Source organism: Odontesthes bonariensis, chromosome 18 (assembly GCF_027942865.1).
Source record: "Odontesthes bonariensis isolate fOdoBon6 chromosome 18, fOdoBon6.hap1, whole genome shotgun sequence".
Lineage (NCBI taxonomy): Eukaryota > Metazoa > Chordata > Actinopteri > Atheriniformes > Atherinopsidae > Odontesthes > Odontesthes bonariensis.
Window position 1 is genome coordinate 23,649,439 of NC_134523.1, and position 18,196 is coordinate 23,667,634.

Consider the following 18,196-nt stretch of genomic DNA (forward strand, 5'->3'; position numbering starts at 1 on the left):
TTACAGAAATAGAGTCAGAGTCAGCTTAAATACCTACTCTGCTGCATCATGGAGTTGGTGTTTATAACCTGCCCATCAAGTCCTAAACAGAGACTCAAAGAAAATGTGTTTATTATGTTCGCTCCACAGTTTGGTAACACAGTTTTCACTCTTTCAATATCTTTTAATCAACTATTGCCAAATACATGTAACAAAACATGTTTTCCTCTGTGCTTTTTGAAGTTCTTTATTGAGTAATTGATGCCGCACAGCAGAACAGACACACAGTTTGCTTTTTATTTATCTACTTACATTCAGCATTTCGAACGGTGGCTCTGTTTTAGTTCCGCTCAAGCTTGCTGGCAACAGTATATAAAACCTGCTTAGCCAGAACATGCCTCTAGTTGTTTTTCTTTATTTCAAAACAATAGTTCATCTCACACATATAAAGACAAGTACAACGTCGTATTTTCTGACATCCTCAGATCTGTACAAAATATAGGAACTCAGTACAATTTGGGGGAGATAAAGTGCACATTCAAAAGGAGAGTTTGTCAGTCAATGAAGGTAGTGTAAAAAAAAAAAAGTAAGAAAACACGCCATCACTAACATACTTCACTGAAATCTGGTCATATAGGCTTTACATGTGTGACCCCGTTGTCTTACAATTCAATGAACACATATTTCTTAAGAAGGACAGAAAAGTTAATAATTTCCATAGCATAAATGTAATTTACAATATCCATCCACTCTCACATTGTGGAAGGTTCAGGAGGCAACCAGTGTCTTCTGAGGGCTTTTTTACAAGCAGGTACAGTGATACAGTAAAGTTATTGAATAACTTTGTGTATCAGCATCCATAAATAAGCTGACATGAAACCACAAACAATTAATGCATCCGTATGTCATAAATCAATTTAGCTTGAGAAGTGAGATTCAGATTCAAGAGTTTATGAAAAATATTTAAAAGTTGGCTTTACTTTCTGTTTAACGTCAATCTCTTAAATAATTATTTTTCAAAGTTGAGCATATTTCCAAAAAGATTTTCACATTCTGTTCAACATTTGTTCAATGCCTGTTCAGTGAAAATGTTTCCTTTAAGTATTCAATTATTTCTGTTTCATATAAATCACGGACTCTTCATCCTCCAGACTGAAGAGGAGAGGGCCCATTTGACTTGTTATCAGCTTTCAGTTCAAAAGCAACTCGTGCTCCCATTCTGGCAATGCCTTGCAGTCCAGACCTTTCACCCACTGAAAACATGTGGAGCATCATGAAACACAAAATACCAGAAAAAGACCCAGGACTGTTGAGCAGCTAGAATCCTATATGAGACAAGAATGGGACAACATTCCTCTCCCAAAGGGCCAGCTGGTCTCCTCAGTTCCCAGATGTTTACAGATGTTCAAAGAAGAGGGGATACTACACGGTGGGAAACATGGACCTGTCCCAACTTTTTGAGGCAAGATTGTCTAATATTTTTCATGAAATAATGAAATATCTCATTTCTAGTAATAATATGTCTATTTACTATGTCTATCTATTTAAATAACTTTATTATAAATTAAACATATTAATTTTTTCCTAGTATTTGTCCCACAGTGAATCATAAAATGTTTCATTTGCTAAATGTTTTGTAATCCTGTCTTGTGGTTTCTATTTTTACAGCTTTCCTTGTTTAAGAAACAAGAAACTTTCTTGACCTTTTCCTTTTTACGTAAACTTTCTTAACGAGGGAATGTTTTCCCTGATCAGGAATTTTAGGCAACAAAGTAAATAAAAAGCAGTTTCCTCTAAGTTTGATGGAGGCCCACATATAATTTGGGCTTTTTTGCACTTTGGCTCCCCCTACAGCTGAGGGATGTTACTGCTTTGTCATAAAAACAAATCTCCCTGTGAGCCCTACAAATGTACAACCTCACAAATGAATTTGTTGTCATGACTGCAGTTGTTTATAAGTACATCCCTACAAAAACTACTTCTGTGTCCATCTCTGCCCCAGACATGTTTGATGACGGCAGCTTGCCGTTTTTGAATAATTTATGTTTGTATGTTCAGGTCAAATCTTATGAAGTTTTCACTATTGCAGCCAAATTGATTAAAATCTTTGAAAGCTCCAGTTTCATCATCCCAATGACATCATTCATCCTCTGAAAAATAAACACCTGAAGAAGAGAAACTGCAGTAAACAGTGAGGTATGTCGAGTCTAAAGCCAAAGCTTTCAGTGTTTAGTTAACACGGTGGATCACTGTTACCCTAAGAAGGTCACCACCGAAACTGACATTTAAATGTTAGATCTATGTAGGTTATCTTTAACCTAAATGAATATGAGGTTGAAATAAACTGAGAAGCAGTAATGACCACGTGATTCAACAGTGTGAGGTTACCGGTTTAATGACAAGTCAAAGTAATACAGAGAATTTAAGAGAAGGAATTAAGTTTAAGTCATATTGTTAGGCTCCTCTGGGACACCTTCTGACCCTTGTGGGGTCTCTGTCTCTGGAAGGAAGGAAGAGTGGATGAATGAACATGAAAGAGGGATGGTGTGAGGGATGGATGGATGAGAGTTAGGGGGGTGGATTGGTGACAGAAGAGAAGCAACAATATCATTTTCATTTTGTTTTTGTAGCTTTGAATAAATATAGTTTTAAGAATCGACCTGCTCAGGTGCTTAATCTCCTCATGTAATCTAGTTCTTAAAAACAAAAGTAAAAGGATATTTATTACTGATGAAATGCATCTCACCTGGAAGGTATCTGTAGGGAGCAGACAGTGGAGGAGGGGCAGAGACTGAAACATTCATCTAAATCTAAATAAAATAAAATATAACTGGACTCAGAAAAAGTTTGGGCTCATAACAGCCTAATGGCAGTGATTTAAAAGTGGTTAAGGAGGTCTTTTGTTGTCTCCTTATATTTTCAGACTAAAGTTAAAAAATGTCGTCTTGTTTTTTTCCATTGAGCGTTCACAGTGGAGGATCTTTTTGTTTATCTCTTCCTTGTTGCACTTTCCCCTGGTGTTTTGTCAGAGTCTATCAAATTCCCCTCAAAAGAAAAACCTGCTTAACCTGAAAGTTTTCTTAAATGCTTTTATTTTCTCTGTTTAGTAGTTTAGAAGTGGAATCTCTGCTGTACTCCTGCTTGATATCTTTCAACATCTTCTGTGCAGAAGCACTGACTGACCTTTTCTAGCAACATGTCAACGCATGATTTTTTTGTGAAAAAACAAATTAAATAAACAAATGCGCCTGAGCTGGAAAACCAAGAACTGAACACACACACAAAAAACAATAGTTAAAAAAGGCAGTAACGGGAGAAGAATCTGACAAGGACTGATAAACCAGGGGGAATATATACTGAGGGAACTGACGAGGACCTGACTGCAGCTGTGGCTGACTGAGGGGAGAGAGGTGTGAAAAGTGGAGCTGAGGATCAAACTGGGGAACCAGGATAACAAGGAGTATGAATTACATTTGGAATGTTTAAAAAATTATGAACCTGTCAGTGGTCATAATGTTATGACCTATTAGTGTAAACCTATAACTTATTCTAAGCATTGTAAGCGTCAAAAAGTTTTACAAAAAATCCAACATGGCACGCACAGGTGAACCAAGTCTGGCTTGATAAAATTAGTGTTTTCTCAAATACCATCTTCATCATCAATAAACATTTTTGATAATATTGTCGGTTCTGTCTGTTCACACATCATTAGAGAGTTACAGAAAAACATGAATATTATACATACCCTAAATTCCTAATATCCTTAAAACAAATTGACCATTAGTGAAAAAACAGAAGCAGCCTTATAAGATACAAAAGCAATAATGTGATTTCTTTAAAGTGTGCCGTTACCAGATGACATTGCTTGGGGGGGATTATACTAGCCTAATTACAGGAATTATATCTCTATAGAAACTGTATTAACTTAATGAGTTGCAAACTTACATGAACTCCTAACAAGAGGTTGTTTAAAGAGAACGAACGGAAAAAGTGCAACAGTTGAAAAGTGTAGCGTAGACAAACCAGCTATTTCCTGGATTTGTGAAGAAAGCTGTTTCAGACATGCACTGTTTTGAATCTGGTGCCATCAGAACTGTTTCATGTCTGTTGGAGTAACCTGCTGCTTTTTCATAACAAACTGCGACTGGTGTCTTACTGCATTGGACCCAGTGACATTTACGAATTACTATTTACACGGAGCAAGTCTGGGGAGTGGAGAAAACTTGTTCTTTATGTTCTCTGTAGTGTTTGACTGCAGCTTCTACTCTCAGACTGACGAAGCTGGACAAACAGAGGATAAGTTGATGGTGTGAGGTGCAACAAAACATTTCAAAAGGAAGAAGCAGACAGAACATAACACCAGCTGTTCGTAAAGCTAAAATATGAGAAAAGGTATTTTTTCCAGCTAATCCCAAAGCAGCAGCACGCTCGTCAGGATGATAATAAATGCTAATTTCTAAATCATTTCTCCATATTTCACAGATTCTATTCGTCTAGTCGTCTTGAAGTCAGTCACATCTGCACTGGTCCAGTTCAACTTAATTTTACTGGTCAAAACAGAATTACCCTGAAAAAGAGAAAAAATTATATTTGTTGATTATTGTTAATTCATGAAATTAAAACTATTGTTTGATCAGGTAAAAACTGACTTTATATTTTCTTTTCTTTATGTTTTGCATACTTATTATAACCAGTTTGAGCCAATGATTTTACACGTGCACTAAACTATCATCACATACATGACAAAAACCACCATGACTGTGGCTTTTGCCTAAAAAAAAACATGTGACTCACTATGACTGATCCATATCTTGATGACAAATCCAGCTACACAGACGAGCGTCACAACAGCTCCAATAACAGCAGCAAAGTGTATCCTTGAAGAACCTGGAAGTATAAGAAAAGATTTACTCTTTAAGTCAATATTCTCCATTCACAAGATGCCGTGTGATCAGAAAGTGTTTGTAGTGGTTGATGAAACAACTCTGGACATTGTTCTTAGAATTCAGACGGTGATACTTATATTTTGTGCATCCTTTGGTATGTGACCAAATTGTTTTTTAGTGGCAGTGTACAAGCCATTGGCTATTTTATTAAGTTTATTGTGATAATTGTGGTATGAGAGTGCAACAGTCATAGTGTAACTGCATTAATTGCTCTTAAGTAATACATCTATCTTTTAAACATTTCATTATGCAATGATTATGAATAAAGAATCCTATTTGTGTTTTTGTTAAAACTATTAGAATTTGTTTTTGGATGCCAGAGAGTTGTTCTTCATTAAAATTAAATTCATGCATGCAACAAACAGTTTTCTAAGAGACTCAGGAATACTGATCCATGACCATTTAAAAGGTGGTAATCACTGACACCTCACTGCAAGAACGTACAAGCTTACATCTGTTGGCTCGAGTCTATGTGTATAGAGTTTACATGCACTCCCTTTGATTCCTGGCCTCTTCCTATAGAACAATTCTGCTTTTGTGATGGTTAATATGACTATAACTGGTTGTCTGTCACTGTGTAGTAGCTGTTGGCTGACTGGGGACCTGTCCAGGCTGTTTTATTCCTTTCAAGCTCTCTTGCAATTCTGCATAGTGATGAGTGCAAAGGTATAGTGAACAGACTGAAAGTCTGAAAATAGCTCTCAGGTTTTGAAACTTTCTTGGCACATCCAGACATTTACATATTGGATAGACTTGTAGGAATTTAATAATAACAATAATACATTTTATTTAAACGTGCTTTTCTAAATACTCAAAGACACTTTACATAAAAACAACATAAAATCAGCAAAACAATATAAAATAGTACACTAAAAACACATTAGACTGAGGTTAAACATTAAAAGCTATTTTAAAAAGGTGTATTTTTGCCAGAGATTTGAAGGTGGATAAGTCGTTAGGGTCACGGATGTGTTTGGGGAGAGAGTTCCAGAGGGAGGGGGCAGCTGCAGAGAAGGCTCTGTTGCCCCAGGTTCAGTGCTTGGTTCTGAATGGTGGAGTAAGGAGGTTAGCATCAGATGAAACGGAGGCTGCGGGATGGATTGTGGCGATGGAGCAAGTCAGTGAGGTAGGGGGGGGCCTGATTATGGAGGGCTTTGTGTGTGAGGAGGAGGATTTTGAACTGAATACGCTGTGGAACTGGGAGCCAGTGGAGGTTCTGGAGGACAGGAGTGATGTGATCGCGGGTGCGGGTGAGCAGACGTGCAGCTGAGTTTTGGATGTACTGTAGTTTATTTAAAGTTTTGGAAGGTGTTCCGTAGAGGATGCTGTTGCAGGAGTCAATTCTGGAAGTGATGAAGGCGTGAATGAGGGTTTCGGCAGCAGAGAAGGAGAGTGATGGGCGGAGTCGGGCAATGTTCTTGAGATGAAATTGTAAATGGACTGTACTTGTATAGCACTTTTTCTAGTCTAGCTGACCACTCAAAGGGCGTCTAACACTACATGCCACATGTAGTTCACACACAATCATACAGCACGTCTACATCTATACACACTACGTGCTTTCTAACATGCACGCATCATGTATGCATCATGTATGAATGTGTGTGTGAATGATTCATCAGTAGGCAACGTGGGGTTCAGTGTCTTGCCCAAGGACACTTCGACATGTAGCCCAGGGAAGCCGGAGTCAAACCACCAACCTTACGATTGGTGGGCGACTGCTCTTCCTCCTGAGCTACAGCCGCCCAGAAGAAGGCAGAAGAAGGCAGTTCTGGTGATTTGGCTTATGTGATGGTCAAAGGAGAGGTTACTGTCAAAGATGACTCCAAGGTTGCGACTGTGGGGGGTGGAAACAGGGTGGAGTTGTCGATGGTGAGGCGGAAACTGTGTGGTTTTGGTGAGGGATTTGGGGCCGATAATGATCAGGTCGGATTTGTCACAGTTGAGTTTGAGGAAATTGGTCTGCATCCAGGATTTGATGTCGCCGAGGCAGTTGGAGAGAGAGGAGTGAGTGGCGGGGGTGATTGAGTTGGTGGAGATGTAAAGCTGGACGTCATCGGCATAACAGTGGAAATGGAGACCATGGTGGCGAATGATGTTGCCAAGGGGGAGCAGATAAAGTATGAAGAGGATAGGACCAAGTACCGAACCCTGGAGGACGCCTTGAATTTGGACAAAATGTTGGGAAAAAAAACCTGGGACTAATAATCTAAGTTGTAAATTATCTTTTAATGACTATAGAAACAGAAAAAAGGGTGTTTGCTTTAACTGGCTTTGACATGGTGCCATTCAGTCAACAATTAAATGAAAACAGTCAATCTTTGTCCGATAAACTGACTCTCCACCAAATTTCATAAGAATTCCCTAAGTTATCGGAGCTGTCCAATAAGATATTAAATAAACAGAAAACATCTCTTCTGATATCACGTCTTACCGGAGTTAGTCCTGACTATGGCTTTGTCCAATCTGGAAGTGATGTTGGCCTCGAAACTGGAGAACTGAAACACACAGTCGAACCTCGTCCAGTCTTCAGGTGTCAATGAATGAAGCTGCAGGTCAACAGTCATCTGAAAGGTCCCATCATCATTTGGGAGGATCTCTCCATGGTCCACACCCTCATGAATCTCCTCTCCATCTCTCCTCCAGAACATCAAGGCTCTGTTTGGGTAGAAACCTGTAGCATGGCAGCTGACTGGAGAGGAGGGAGTCTTCTGGAGGAGAGACACTGATGGAAAAACTGGAGAGACAGACAGAAGAATGGTTCATTCATCACAAGGTAATATATCTTACTAAAAAATCAACTTAGAAAAACTTCATGAATTCAGATGGGTTTGTTTGAGGTGCTCTTTGGATGAAATGGGCATAAAATAGATTAAATAAATAAATAAGCAAAACAATCCACAGTACTCTTAAAAACAATTAAAAATACTTTTCTCTGCTTCTTTATATAATACTGACTTAATTTAACATTTATTGAATTAAACAAAATTAAAAGCTTTTTTGATAATTACTCATGAGCCGGCTGTAGGAGTGTTTTATAACAGCGCAATATAATTAATTGCTTAAAACTATTTTAAACCTTCAGGGGTAGGCTAGTTGGAAAGTACAGTATTACCCTCTGAGATGTAGTACAGCGGAAGTGTGGAAAAAAGTAGCATAAAATGGGAAAACTCAAGGGAACCATGAGAACCTCAAAACTGTACTGCACCTCATGTAATAAGCTGCGGTATACTTCACTTTACTTCTTTAAAAAACATTTTTATGTTTATTAAACTAATGTAGGCCCTGTGGTTCTACCTGTTTTCTGCAGAGCATCGTTTGCGTATTTCAAATACATCTTTAGTAAATCCCTGCATTCTTCTGTAATTTTAATCTTCCAAAACAAACTTCTATGTCCATCTCTTTCCCAGTCGTGTTTGGTTAGGACAGCCTGACGTTTTGGAGTAATCCACGTCACAGTTTTCAAATCAAATCTTATTAAGTCTTCGCCATCATAGCCAAATTGACTAAAACCGCTGAAGTCTCCAGTTTCTTCATCCCAATGACATCCATTCATCCTCTGAAAAATGTGGACACCTGAAAGACAGAAGTAGAAAGTGGATCTCCTTCAACCTGACAGCTTGTGTTGAAACAACACTAAAGGAACTTTTCGAGGAAGAAGTAATACATTTACTGTAAAATTATGCCTGAAATCAGAGTGAAGACTGAACTTTTGTTTACTGACAACTCCAATTAATGTTTAATGGTTTTAAAAATAAACCAACTTACCCTCAGACTGGTTAAAGCGCTGCTTCAAACTTTCAATATTTGCTCTGAAGCTTTCCCGGTTGAAAAGACACTCGTTAATCAAGCACTCCTGATGTGAAGGTTTATCTTCTAAGAGTTTTCTTATCCAACTTGTACTGGGGTTAAGACCTGGTTTGTTGCTGTTGCAGCTACCCAATTCGACATCATCAAAAACTGCAGAAGCAAAAAACTCTGGAAAGTCTGAGATTCCTGATGTGCCAGTGTGGATATAGGTCAGGGAGTGTGGTGCTGTAGGACAAACATTGAATTACGCATTATTGTTTTTACATTCTGATGGTTTGATATAGAAATCTTAACAATAACTATTGATTTGTAGTTATGTATAAAGAAGATTTAAAATATGCACCAATCTGCCACAATCTTATGACCATCCACCGAATAGTACTAGGAGTACTATGCCTTAAGCTACCAAAGGAGCTCTAACTAGTCTGGATGTAGACAGAAACATCTCAGGGTGTGCAGTGCATTGTCAGGTGAGGTCTTTGTGGATTGGGCTTCCCACAGATGCCATCAGATTGGAATTTAATGAGGCCATTTGAACTGTTTAGACTCTTTGTCATGGACTCTGACCCCTTCCGAAGCAGTATTTACTATCCTGCTGGGAGAGGCTGCTACTGTAGGGTAGGTACTGTTACATATGGCATCCAGGAGTCATACTCATTTCATATGTTTCTGTAATACCAGGCTCTTTTACTCCTCTGTACCAAATGTTTAATTATAAAACAAATACTGCAACAGTGGAGTTCAGCATGAATATTGTATGAAGAGTAAAAGGAAAGAAACTCAGTGCAATGTGATAATACCTGGAGATGCAATTTGACAGATGAGAAGAAAAGCAATAAACCTCCTCAGCGGCTTCTTAGTTCCCATCATTTGTCTTCTTTGGACAAAGCTGTGGTCAGGGAAGCAGGAAGTTAATGAGCACTGGAGTTGCAGATGTGTCATAACAAATAAAGTAGAACATTTGTGTTTTTGTGTGTTAATGCTGGCTCAAATAGCTTTATATATATATACATATATATATATCCTATATACGGTAGCTGTAAAGCACTTTGAATTGCCTTGTGTACGAATTGTGCTCAACAAATAAAATTGCCTTGCCTATATACAGTATATCTATATCTATAAATCCGGATGTTTGCTTCTAGACTGACAGATATCTAAGTCCCCAACTGTGCTAATTTAAAAAGTTATAAATTCATAAAAAATACTCGATTGTCCAATGGTCACATCGCACTTAAAGGGGAACTCCGGGGCATTTGAAGCGTGTTTCCATTGCTAGAGGTTGTCAAATACTGATAGTAGGACACAGACAGGTGCACATCTGCGCTCCCTGTGTGGAGATCGCTCTGTTCGCACACCCTGTCATGCAAGGCTAATACGTGGTGGCTAAGGGGCAAGCGCTAACCCTTCCACGTAAAACAACAACTTGCACACTGCAGAAACGTCACACCACTTTATAACCCATCCGACAATAAAGTCACAAGCCTTACCATCAAAACCATATGCATGGTTCTCACATTACTGGCATGGGGACGTTACAAAACAACTTTATAAACAGCATGTAACTCACCGGCTGGTTGTAGGCTCGCGCATGTGAAAGCCCAAAAGAGTCGATGGACGATAATCCCATATACAAAACAATTATCTTCTCTAGAAAAACTGTGTTCAAGTATTTAAAACAGTACAACAATACATACCCAGTAATATTGTTGTAATGTTTTAAATACTTGAACGCAGTTTTTCTAGAGAAGATAATTGTTTTGTATATGGGATTATCGTCCATCGACTCTTTTGGGCTTTCACATGCGCGAGCGAACCACTAACCGGTGAGTTACATGCTGTTTATAAAGTTGTTTTGTAACGTCCCCATGCCAGTAATGTGAGAACCATGCATATGGTTTTGATGGTAAGGCTTGTGACTTTATTGTCGGATGGGTTATAAAGTGGTGTGACGTTTCTGCAGTGTGCAAGTTGTTGTTTTACGTGGAAGGGTTAGCGCTTGCCCCTTAGCCACCACGTATTAGCCTCGCATGACAGGGTGTGCGAACAGAGCGATCTCCACACAGGGAGCACAGATCTGGACCTCTCTGTGTCCTACTATCAGTATTTGACAACCTCTAGCAATGGAAACGCGCTTCAAATGCCCCGGAGTTCCCCTTTAACTATTTCATGTTGCATCTGTTTAAAAAGCATGTTACAACACTAGTTTCATCTTATCTGGCCCATATTAAGATCAGATTTATTTGTCCTGCATACACACAAAATTTGTCCTCCGCTTTTTACCCATCCAGGTTGGCACCCGTTGACACACACATGCACAGGGTCACACACTCATGGAGACAGATGCCAACCTGGAGCGGTGGGCAACCATTCACAGCGCCCGGGGAGAACGGTGCCTTGCTCAATGGCACCTCGATCGTGACAAGGAGGTGGACAGACACCCAGGAACCAACGTTTTTGAGTAGTGAGAGTGAGAATCGAACCTGCCAACTTTCCGGTTATTGGACGACTGACTCTGATAACCCGCCGATAACCCGAGGTTCTGCCTATTATTATGCACACCATTCTTTAAGAAGTACTTTAAGCCACAGCCTTTCACACTATTAAATAGAATAGAAATATATAGAAAAATAAATAGAAAAATATCAAATCGAATAGATATTCAAGATTTTAGATGATATTAAAATGGCGACAAAAACAACAGTTAGTTTCACTTTGAGCATTTACCTGTAAAATTAAAAAAGAGTTGTATACGTGTACAGCAGAAATGACAGGCATGAAATTGGTGGCTTTATGAAAAGGTAGAAGCATTTATTGTGAATGTCCGTTTTGTGTAAACTTACCTGTATTGATGTCTTTGCTCTGTATACTTGTCTTACCTTCCTCCTTTAGAGCCAACCACCTGAGAAATCACCCGACCCCTTAATGCTGCATTCAATGACACTGTAAAAACGCACGTGTTCATTTTGAGGTCATTTTCTGTACATGGGTTAAATTAGGAAAAAACATTGCTCCCTCGTAGTTTGCTTAGCTATTTTTTCCTAAAAGCTCGTCAAAAACTTTGTTGTTACTTAAATACAGATGACAGACGAGCTAAAAAGGAAAATTCACTTTCCTCTTCTTCTATTTATCCTTAGCAATTTCCAATTTCAGATTTGGTTGATTAAATTCACAGTAGCCTCCAAATGCAGCATTATTATGACCAATAGTAATAGGATATAATGAAGCATCACAGGTTACCAGGCAGAAACTGACCTACTGATCGGTTGCTCCTGTCTGTTGACAAACATTACTACAATAATGCAGATGAGGACAGTGACTGAGAGTATTACAACATCCAAGATATTAATTAGTCGGGATTTTGATAATTATAATTTATACTGAAAAAAAGAAGATTTTAAGTTTTTTTTGTTTGAGAAAAAGAACAGAGTGAAACAAATGGGTATGCATACTGACTTGTTTACATTACAAGAGAATATGTTATCAACCATTCAGCACAAAATTAATGATTAAAACAATCAGCATAAAAAATAATATTTTTAAATAGGATTAATTGTAAGACTTTACAGAAATACAGTCAGAGTCAGCTTAAATACCTACTCTGCTGCATCATGGAGTTGGTGTTTATAACCTCCCCATCAAGTCCTAAACAGAGACTCAAAGAAAATGTGTTTATTATGTTCGCTCCACAGTTTGGTAACACAGTTTTCACTCTTTCAATATCTTTTAATCAACTATTGCCAAATACATGTAACAAAACATGTTTTCCTCTGCGCTTTTTGAAGTTCTTTATTGAGTAATTGAACAGACACACAGTTTGCTTTTTATCTATCTACTTACATGCAGCATTTCGAACGGTGGCTCTGTTTCAGTTCCGCTCAAGCTTGTTGGCAACAGTATATAAAACCTGCTTAGCCAGAACATGCCTATAGTTGTTTTTCTTTATTTCAAAACAATAGTTCATCTCACACATATAAAGACAAGTGCAACGTCATATTTTCTGACATCCTCAGATCTGTACAAAATATAGGAACTCAGTACAATTTGGGGGAGATAAAGTGCACATTTAAAAGGACAGTTTGTCAGTCAATGAAGGTAGTGTAAAAATTTTTTAAAAAAGTAAGAAAATACGCCATCACTAACATACTTCACTGAGATCTGGTCATATAGGCTTTACATGTGTGACCCCGTTGTCTTACAATTCAATGAACACATATTTCTTAAGAAGGAGAGAAAACATAATAATTTCCATAGCATAAATGTAATTTACAATATCCATCCACTCTCACATTGTGGGAGGTTCAGGAGGCAACCAGTGTCTTCTGAGGGCTTTTTTACAAGCAGGTACAGTGATACAGTAAAGTTATTGAATAACTTTGTGTATCAGCATCCATAAATAAGCTGACATGAAACCACAAACAATTAATGCATCCGTATGTCATAAATCAATTTAGCTTGAGAAGTGAGATTCAGATTCAAGAGTTTATGAAAAATATTTAAAAGTTGGCTTTACTTTCTGTTTAACGTCAATCTCTTAAATAATTATTTTTCAAAGTTGAGCATATTTCCAAAAAGATTTTCACATTCTGTTCAACATTTGTTCAATGCCTGTTCAGTGAAAATGTTTCCTTTAAGTATTCAATTATATCTGTTTCATATAAATGACAGACTCTTCATCCTCCAGACTGAAGAGGAGAGGGCCCATTTGACTTGTTATCAGCTTTCAGTTCAAAAGCAACTTGTGCTCCCATTCTGGCAATGCCTTGCAGTCCAGACCTTTCACCCACTGAAAACATGTGGAGCATCATGAAACACAAAATACCAGAAAAAGACCCAGGACTGTTGAGCAGCCAGAATCCTATATGAGACAAGAATGGGACAACATTCCTCTCCCAAAGGTCCAGCTGGTCTCCTCAGTTCCCAGATGTTTACAGATGTTCAAAGAAGAGGGGATACTACACGGTGGGAAACATGGACCTGTCCCAACTTTTTGAGGCAAGATTGTCTAATATTTTTCATGAAATAATGAAATATCTCATTTCTAGTAATAATATGTCTATTTAATATGTCTATCTATTTAAATAACTTTATTATAAATTAAATACATTGTTTTTTTTCCTAGTATTTCTACCACAGTGAATAATAAAATGTTTCATTTGCAAAATGTTTTGTAATCCTGTCTTGTGGTTTCTATTTTTACAGCTTTCCTTGTTTAAAAAACAAAAAACTTGCTTGGCCTTTTCCTTTTTACATAAACTTTCCTAACAAGGGAATTTTTCCCCAGATTAGGAATTTTAGGCAACAAAGTTAAAAAAAAATCAGTTTCCTCTAAGTTTGATGGAGGCCTACAGATAATTTGGGCTTTTTTGCACGTTGGCTCCCCCTACAGCTGAGGGATGTTACTCCTTTGTCATAAAAACAAATCTCCCTGTGAGCCCCACAAATGTACAACCTCACAAATGAATTTGTTGTCATGACTGCAGTTGTTTATAAGTACATCCCTAAAAAAAAACTACCTCTGTGTCCATTTCTGTCCCAGACATGTTTGATGACAGCAGCTTGCCGTTTCACCAGCAAAAGCTCATATCTCCCCCTAAACAGTTCAGCCATGTGTCAAAATGAAGTTTCTTTCTCATTCAAATAGTCAGTGCCCCCAAAATGCATTGTCCTTTTGGCATTGTGTGAGCACTACAAGTCAAAATGTTTAGATGTTTTGTCACTATGGCATAGGACTACCTAACAGAATACAATAGTGTATAAAACTGAAGGAAAAAAGTTTCACAGTAAGAGTAGCCTCAAAGCACACACAATACACTCATACCAACCATTTTTATTCACACAAATACTGTGAAGTACGTAACTTCCATACAGTATAGTATTGTAGAAGGAAAAGAAAAATATACCTAGCACACATATACTGTAATATAAACACAAACAAAAAAACAAGCAAAATTTCGTGGCTATGGATGATCTATAATTGTGGCCCGAATTTCATCTGGGACAGCACGGTGTCTTCGTGCTCCTCGGCCTCTTCCCCTATTCCACCACCACGCATCCTCACTCTTCTTCTTCTTCATCTTCCTCGAGCAGGAACTTGCCCTTGTTCATTTGCTTGGCCTGGTGCCTCCATGTTCAGAAATTGATACTGGCCAAGTTTTTTTTATATAGGCCTACATGTTTGGCAGCACTCACAATCATGGACAGCATCTGTCAGGTAACTAACTATGCCTACCATTTGATTGGTCACCTGAGGTGCTTGAAATTCCTTCGTTAGTAAAGTTCTAGTTTCACCTGATTGTCAATTACGGTCTTGAATTTATCAAAGGTTACATGAGATTCTACAGTATTGATGGTATCATGTTCTTGGCCCATTTTGACAGTTGAACAGATTATTGTGCATGTGATGACTTATACAATGAAATCATGCTGACATATTTTAGATAGAAGAACCATTAGACCAAGAATCAACTAATCAGTTCAGATCACCAAAATCTATTCACTTGGAAAATGTGCTAAATGTAGGCAAACTGTAGGCTACTTGTACTTAATCTTTTGCAGAGATGCACTGAAACAATTGACATATGTATTAAGACAATTGCAATTTGATGAAAGCAATGAGAAATGCCATTCCGTTGTGAACAATTGCGAGGTGGTTTGGAGATTTGTCCATGTTATTTTGATAATGTAATTTCTGTTTCAAGAAATGAGCCAAACCAACAGAGAAAAACTGTAACACGGTGGATCACTGTTACCCTAACAAGGTCACCAACGAAACTGACATTTAAATGTTAGATCTATGTAGGTTATCTTTAACCTATATGAATATGAGGTTGAAATAAACTGAGAAGCAGTAATGACCACGTGATTCAACAGTGTGAGGTTACCGGTTTAATGACAAGTCAAAGTAATACAGAGAATTTAAGAGAAGGAATTAAGGTAAAGTCATATTGTTAGGCTCCTCTGGGACACCTTATGACCCTTGTGGGGTCTCTGTCTCTGGAAGGAAGGAAGAGTGGATGAATGAACATGAAAGAGGGATGGTGTGAGGGATGGATGGATGAGGGTTAGGGGGGTGGATAGGTGGATGAGATCGAGACTGATGGATGAATTCAGGAGAAAGTTGAAAGAGACTAATGAGAGAAAAGGAGAGAAGAATCAAGAGAAATCAAATAGTCCTGAGGGGGTGGATGACATATAAGGTTTGCCAGGTGATTAGAGGTGTGGCCCTGCTCCTACCAAGTCAGTTTACTTTATACAAGGTACATGACTGATGTGACAAAAAGTGAGTACCTGCTGATGAAACGTGACAGAAGAGAAGCAAGAATATCATTTTCATTTTGTTTTTGTAGCTTTGAATAAATATAGTTTTAAGAATCGACCTGCTCAGGAGCTTAATCTCCTCATGTAATCTAGTTCTTAAAAACAAAAGTAAAAGGATATTTATTACTGATGAAATGCATCTCACCTGGGAGGTACGAGAAGGGAGGAGAAAATTATGAACCTGTCAGTGGTCATAATATTATGACCTATTAGTGTAAACCTATAACTTATTCTAATTATTGTAAATGTCAAAAAGTTTTACAAAAAATCCAACATGGCACGCACAGGTGAACCAAGTCTGGCTTGATAAAATTAGTGTTTTCTCAAATACCATCTTCATCTGCAGGAATCTGCCGCTACAAGCAGAAAACAAAGACACGATTAGAAGAACTGGGTGTTGAGACACAGTAAGTATCTGGGAAATGAAGTAAATGAACATAAGGGGGACTCACTGTTTGCAGGTCTGAACCCTAAAACATAGATAGTAAAAATGATGAATTCAATATGAATGAAATTCACAGATTTCTGCTTTGAATTCTCAATCCTATATCCCAACTTCCGTCAGAGGAGAAATCTTCCGCGTCGGAATGCCAAATAGTTGACCCCTCAATTTGGGATTTTATAAACTACATCGTCTCACTTCTCAACAGTGCACGGAAAAATTTTGAAGACGAGTTCCACAACTGGTATTCATTTATAAAATGAATTTGCCTTGTCTTATTTTCCGAATCCACTTGACAGGACACTTATGCACTCTCCCTGTATAAGGCCATGTGTTTTTATATTGGACGTGTTACCATTGAATGCAAACAGACAGACAGTACATTAACACTCGAATCATCATGACCAGAGGACAACTTAATTCAGACAACTTCATTTAGGTTATTCAATATGCAGAAATTTTACATTCAGTCATTAAGTGGTGTTCTGCTCACCTTTTTTCTGGCGCCTCTGATTTGTCTGAAAAAAGCTGTCCCTCCAATCACCTCGAGGCGTCCTCCCTCGGACGGGGTCGGTCTCACGACACGGTGGTCCTTTAGCCTTCCAACCTCGTGTCACGGCACCATTTTGTTAGATTCGGTTCTTTTAGTAGGAGGCTTAAGAACGGACCGAAGTAATTCAAGTGAAAATGAAGTGTTTATTGGTATTCACACATCAAAGCATATCAGCGCTGGGCTCAGTGGAAGAGAGCTCCCGCAGGAAGTCTGTCAGACTGGCCATGATTTCCGGTTATCATGTTTATTTATAGTGTCATAGGTTGGACTCACATTCGACCGAGTATGATTGGACATGAGTAGGTTCAACATGCTTCGTCATATTCTCTGGATCAGCCCAAAACAATGTGTGTGTGTGAATCTGCCCCTGCTTTCCCAGGCTTTTCTAATTGTTATGTCTTTCTACTCCTGGATCACTTTAGGTCATATGGAAAAGTACTGAGACTTATTTCATTCATAATGTCTAAGAACAAAGCCAATTTTGTGCACCAATTTAAACTATGTCCGCAGAGCTGGCAAGACACTCAGGTCAAGAAAGCCCACTATCCAACTGGTTGGACAAAACTTTTGGTAAATGGAAAACAATGATAACATATGTATTCATTGCACTACTGGCATCGGTGACTATGTTTACCTTGTGTGGTTGTTGCTGCATACCTTGTATTCGACAGCTCTGTGTAAAATGCATCACTACGGTTATTGATAATAAATTACCGGCACTGCCCTCGTATCAATTGATTCAGCAAACAGGTGAGACAATTGCTTTGGACGACTTGGACTTCCCTGACTTGGAAGAGGAAGACATCGAATCAGACTCAGAATATGAAGACCACTGTTTGTATACTTAGACCCCAATGAAAAAAGGAGGGTTGCTTCATCAAACCCAGAAATGCAATATATGTCTGTCATCTGTTGTCATCTGTTGTCATTTGGTGTCATTTGTTGTCCCATTTGTTGTCCTAACCTGTGGTGTCTGGAGTTGAGTGTTGATTGTTGTTTATGTGTTGTCATGGTCCCGAAACTGTCTAACGATTTTTCCACAGCAGAATAAATGGATGATGCAGAATTGCTCATGAATGTTGGACAGCAAGCAGATGAGAATTCTCCTATTATCCTAAAAGCAAGGAGGATACCATGTGTGCTGAT

At 38.4% G+C, this 18,196-nt stretch overlaps 1 protein-coding gene across 1 annotated transcript; it reads right to left on the reverse strand.

Annotated features, from left to right (window-relative positions):
* Positions 1 to 2,358: 2,358 nt before the first annotated feature.
* LOC142368057 (major histocompatibility complex class I-related protein 1-like) lies at positions 2,359 to 11,770 on the reverse strand. Its single transcript, XM_075450105.1, has 7 exons — positions 11,579 to 11,770; positions 9,536 to 9,624; positions 8,694 to 8,960; positions 8,223 to 8,501; positions 7,360 to 7,662; positions 4,774 to 4,866; positions 2,359 to 4,546 (listed from the first exon to the last, which is right to left on the reverse strand). Exons 2-7 carry the CDS (start codon positions 9,603 to 9,605, stop codon positions 4,542 to 4,544), a joined length of 1,017 nt encoding a protein of 338 aa, XP_075306220.1. The 5' UTR covers positions 9,606 to 9,624; positions 11,579 to 11,770; the 3' UTR covers positions 2,359 to 4,541.
* Positions 11,771 to 18,196: the final 6,426 nt, after the last annotated feature.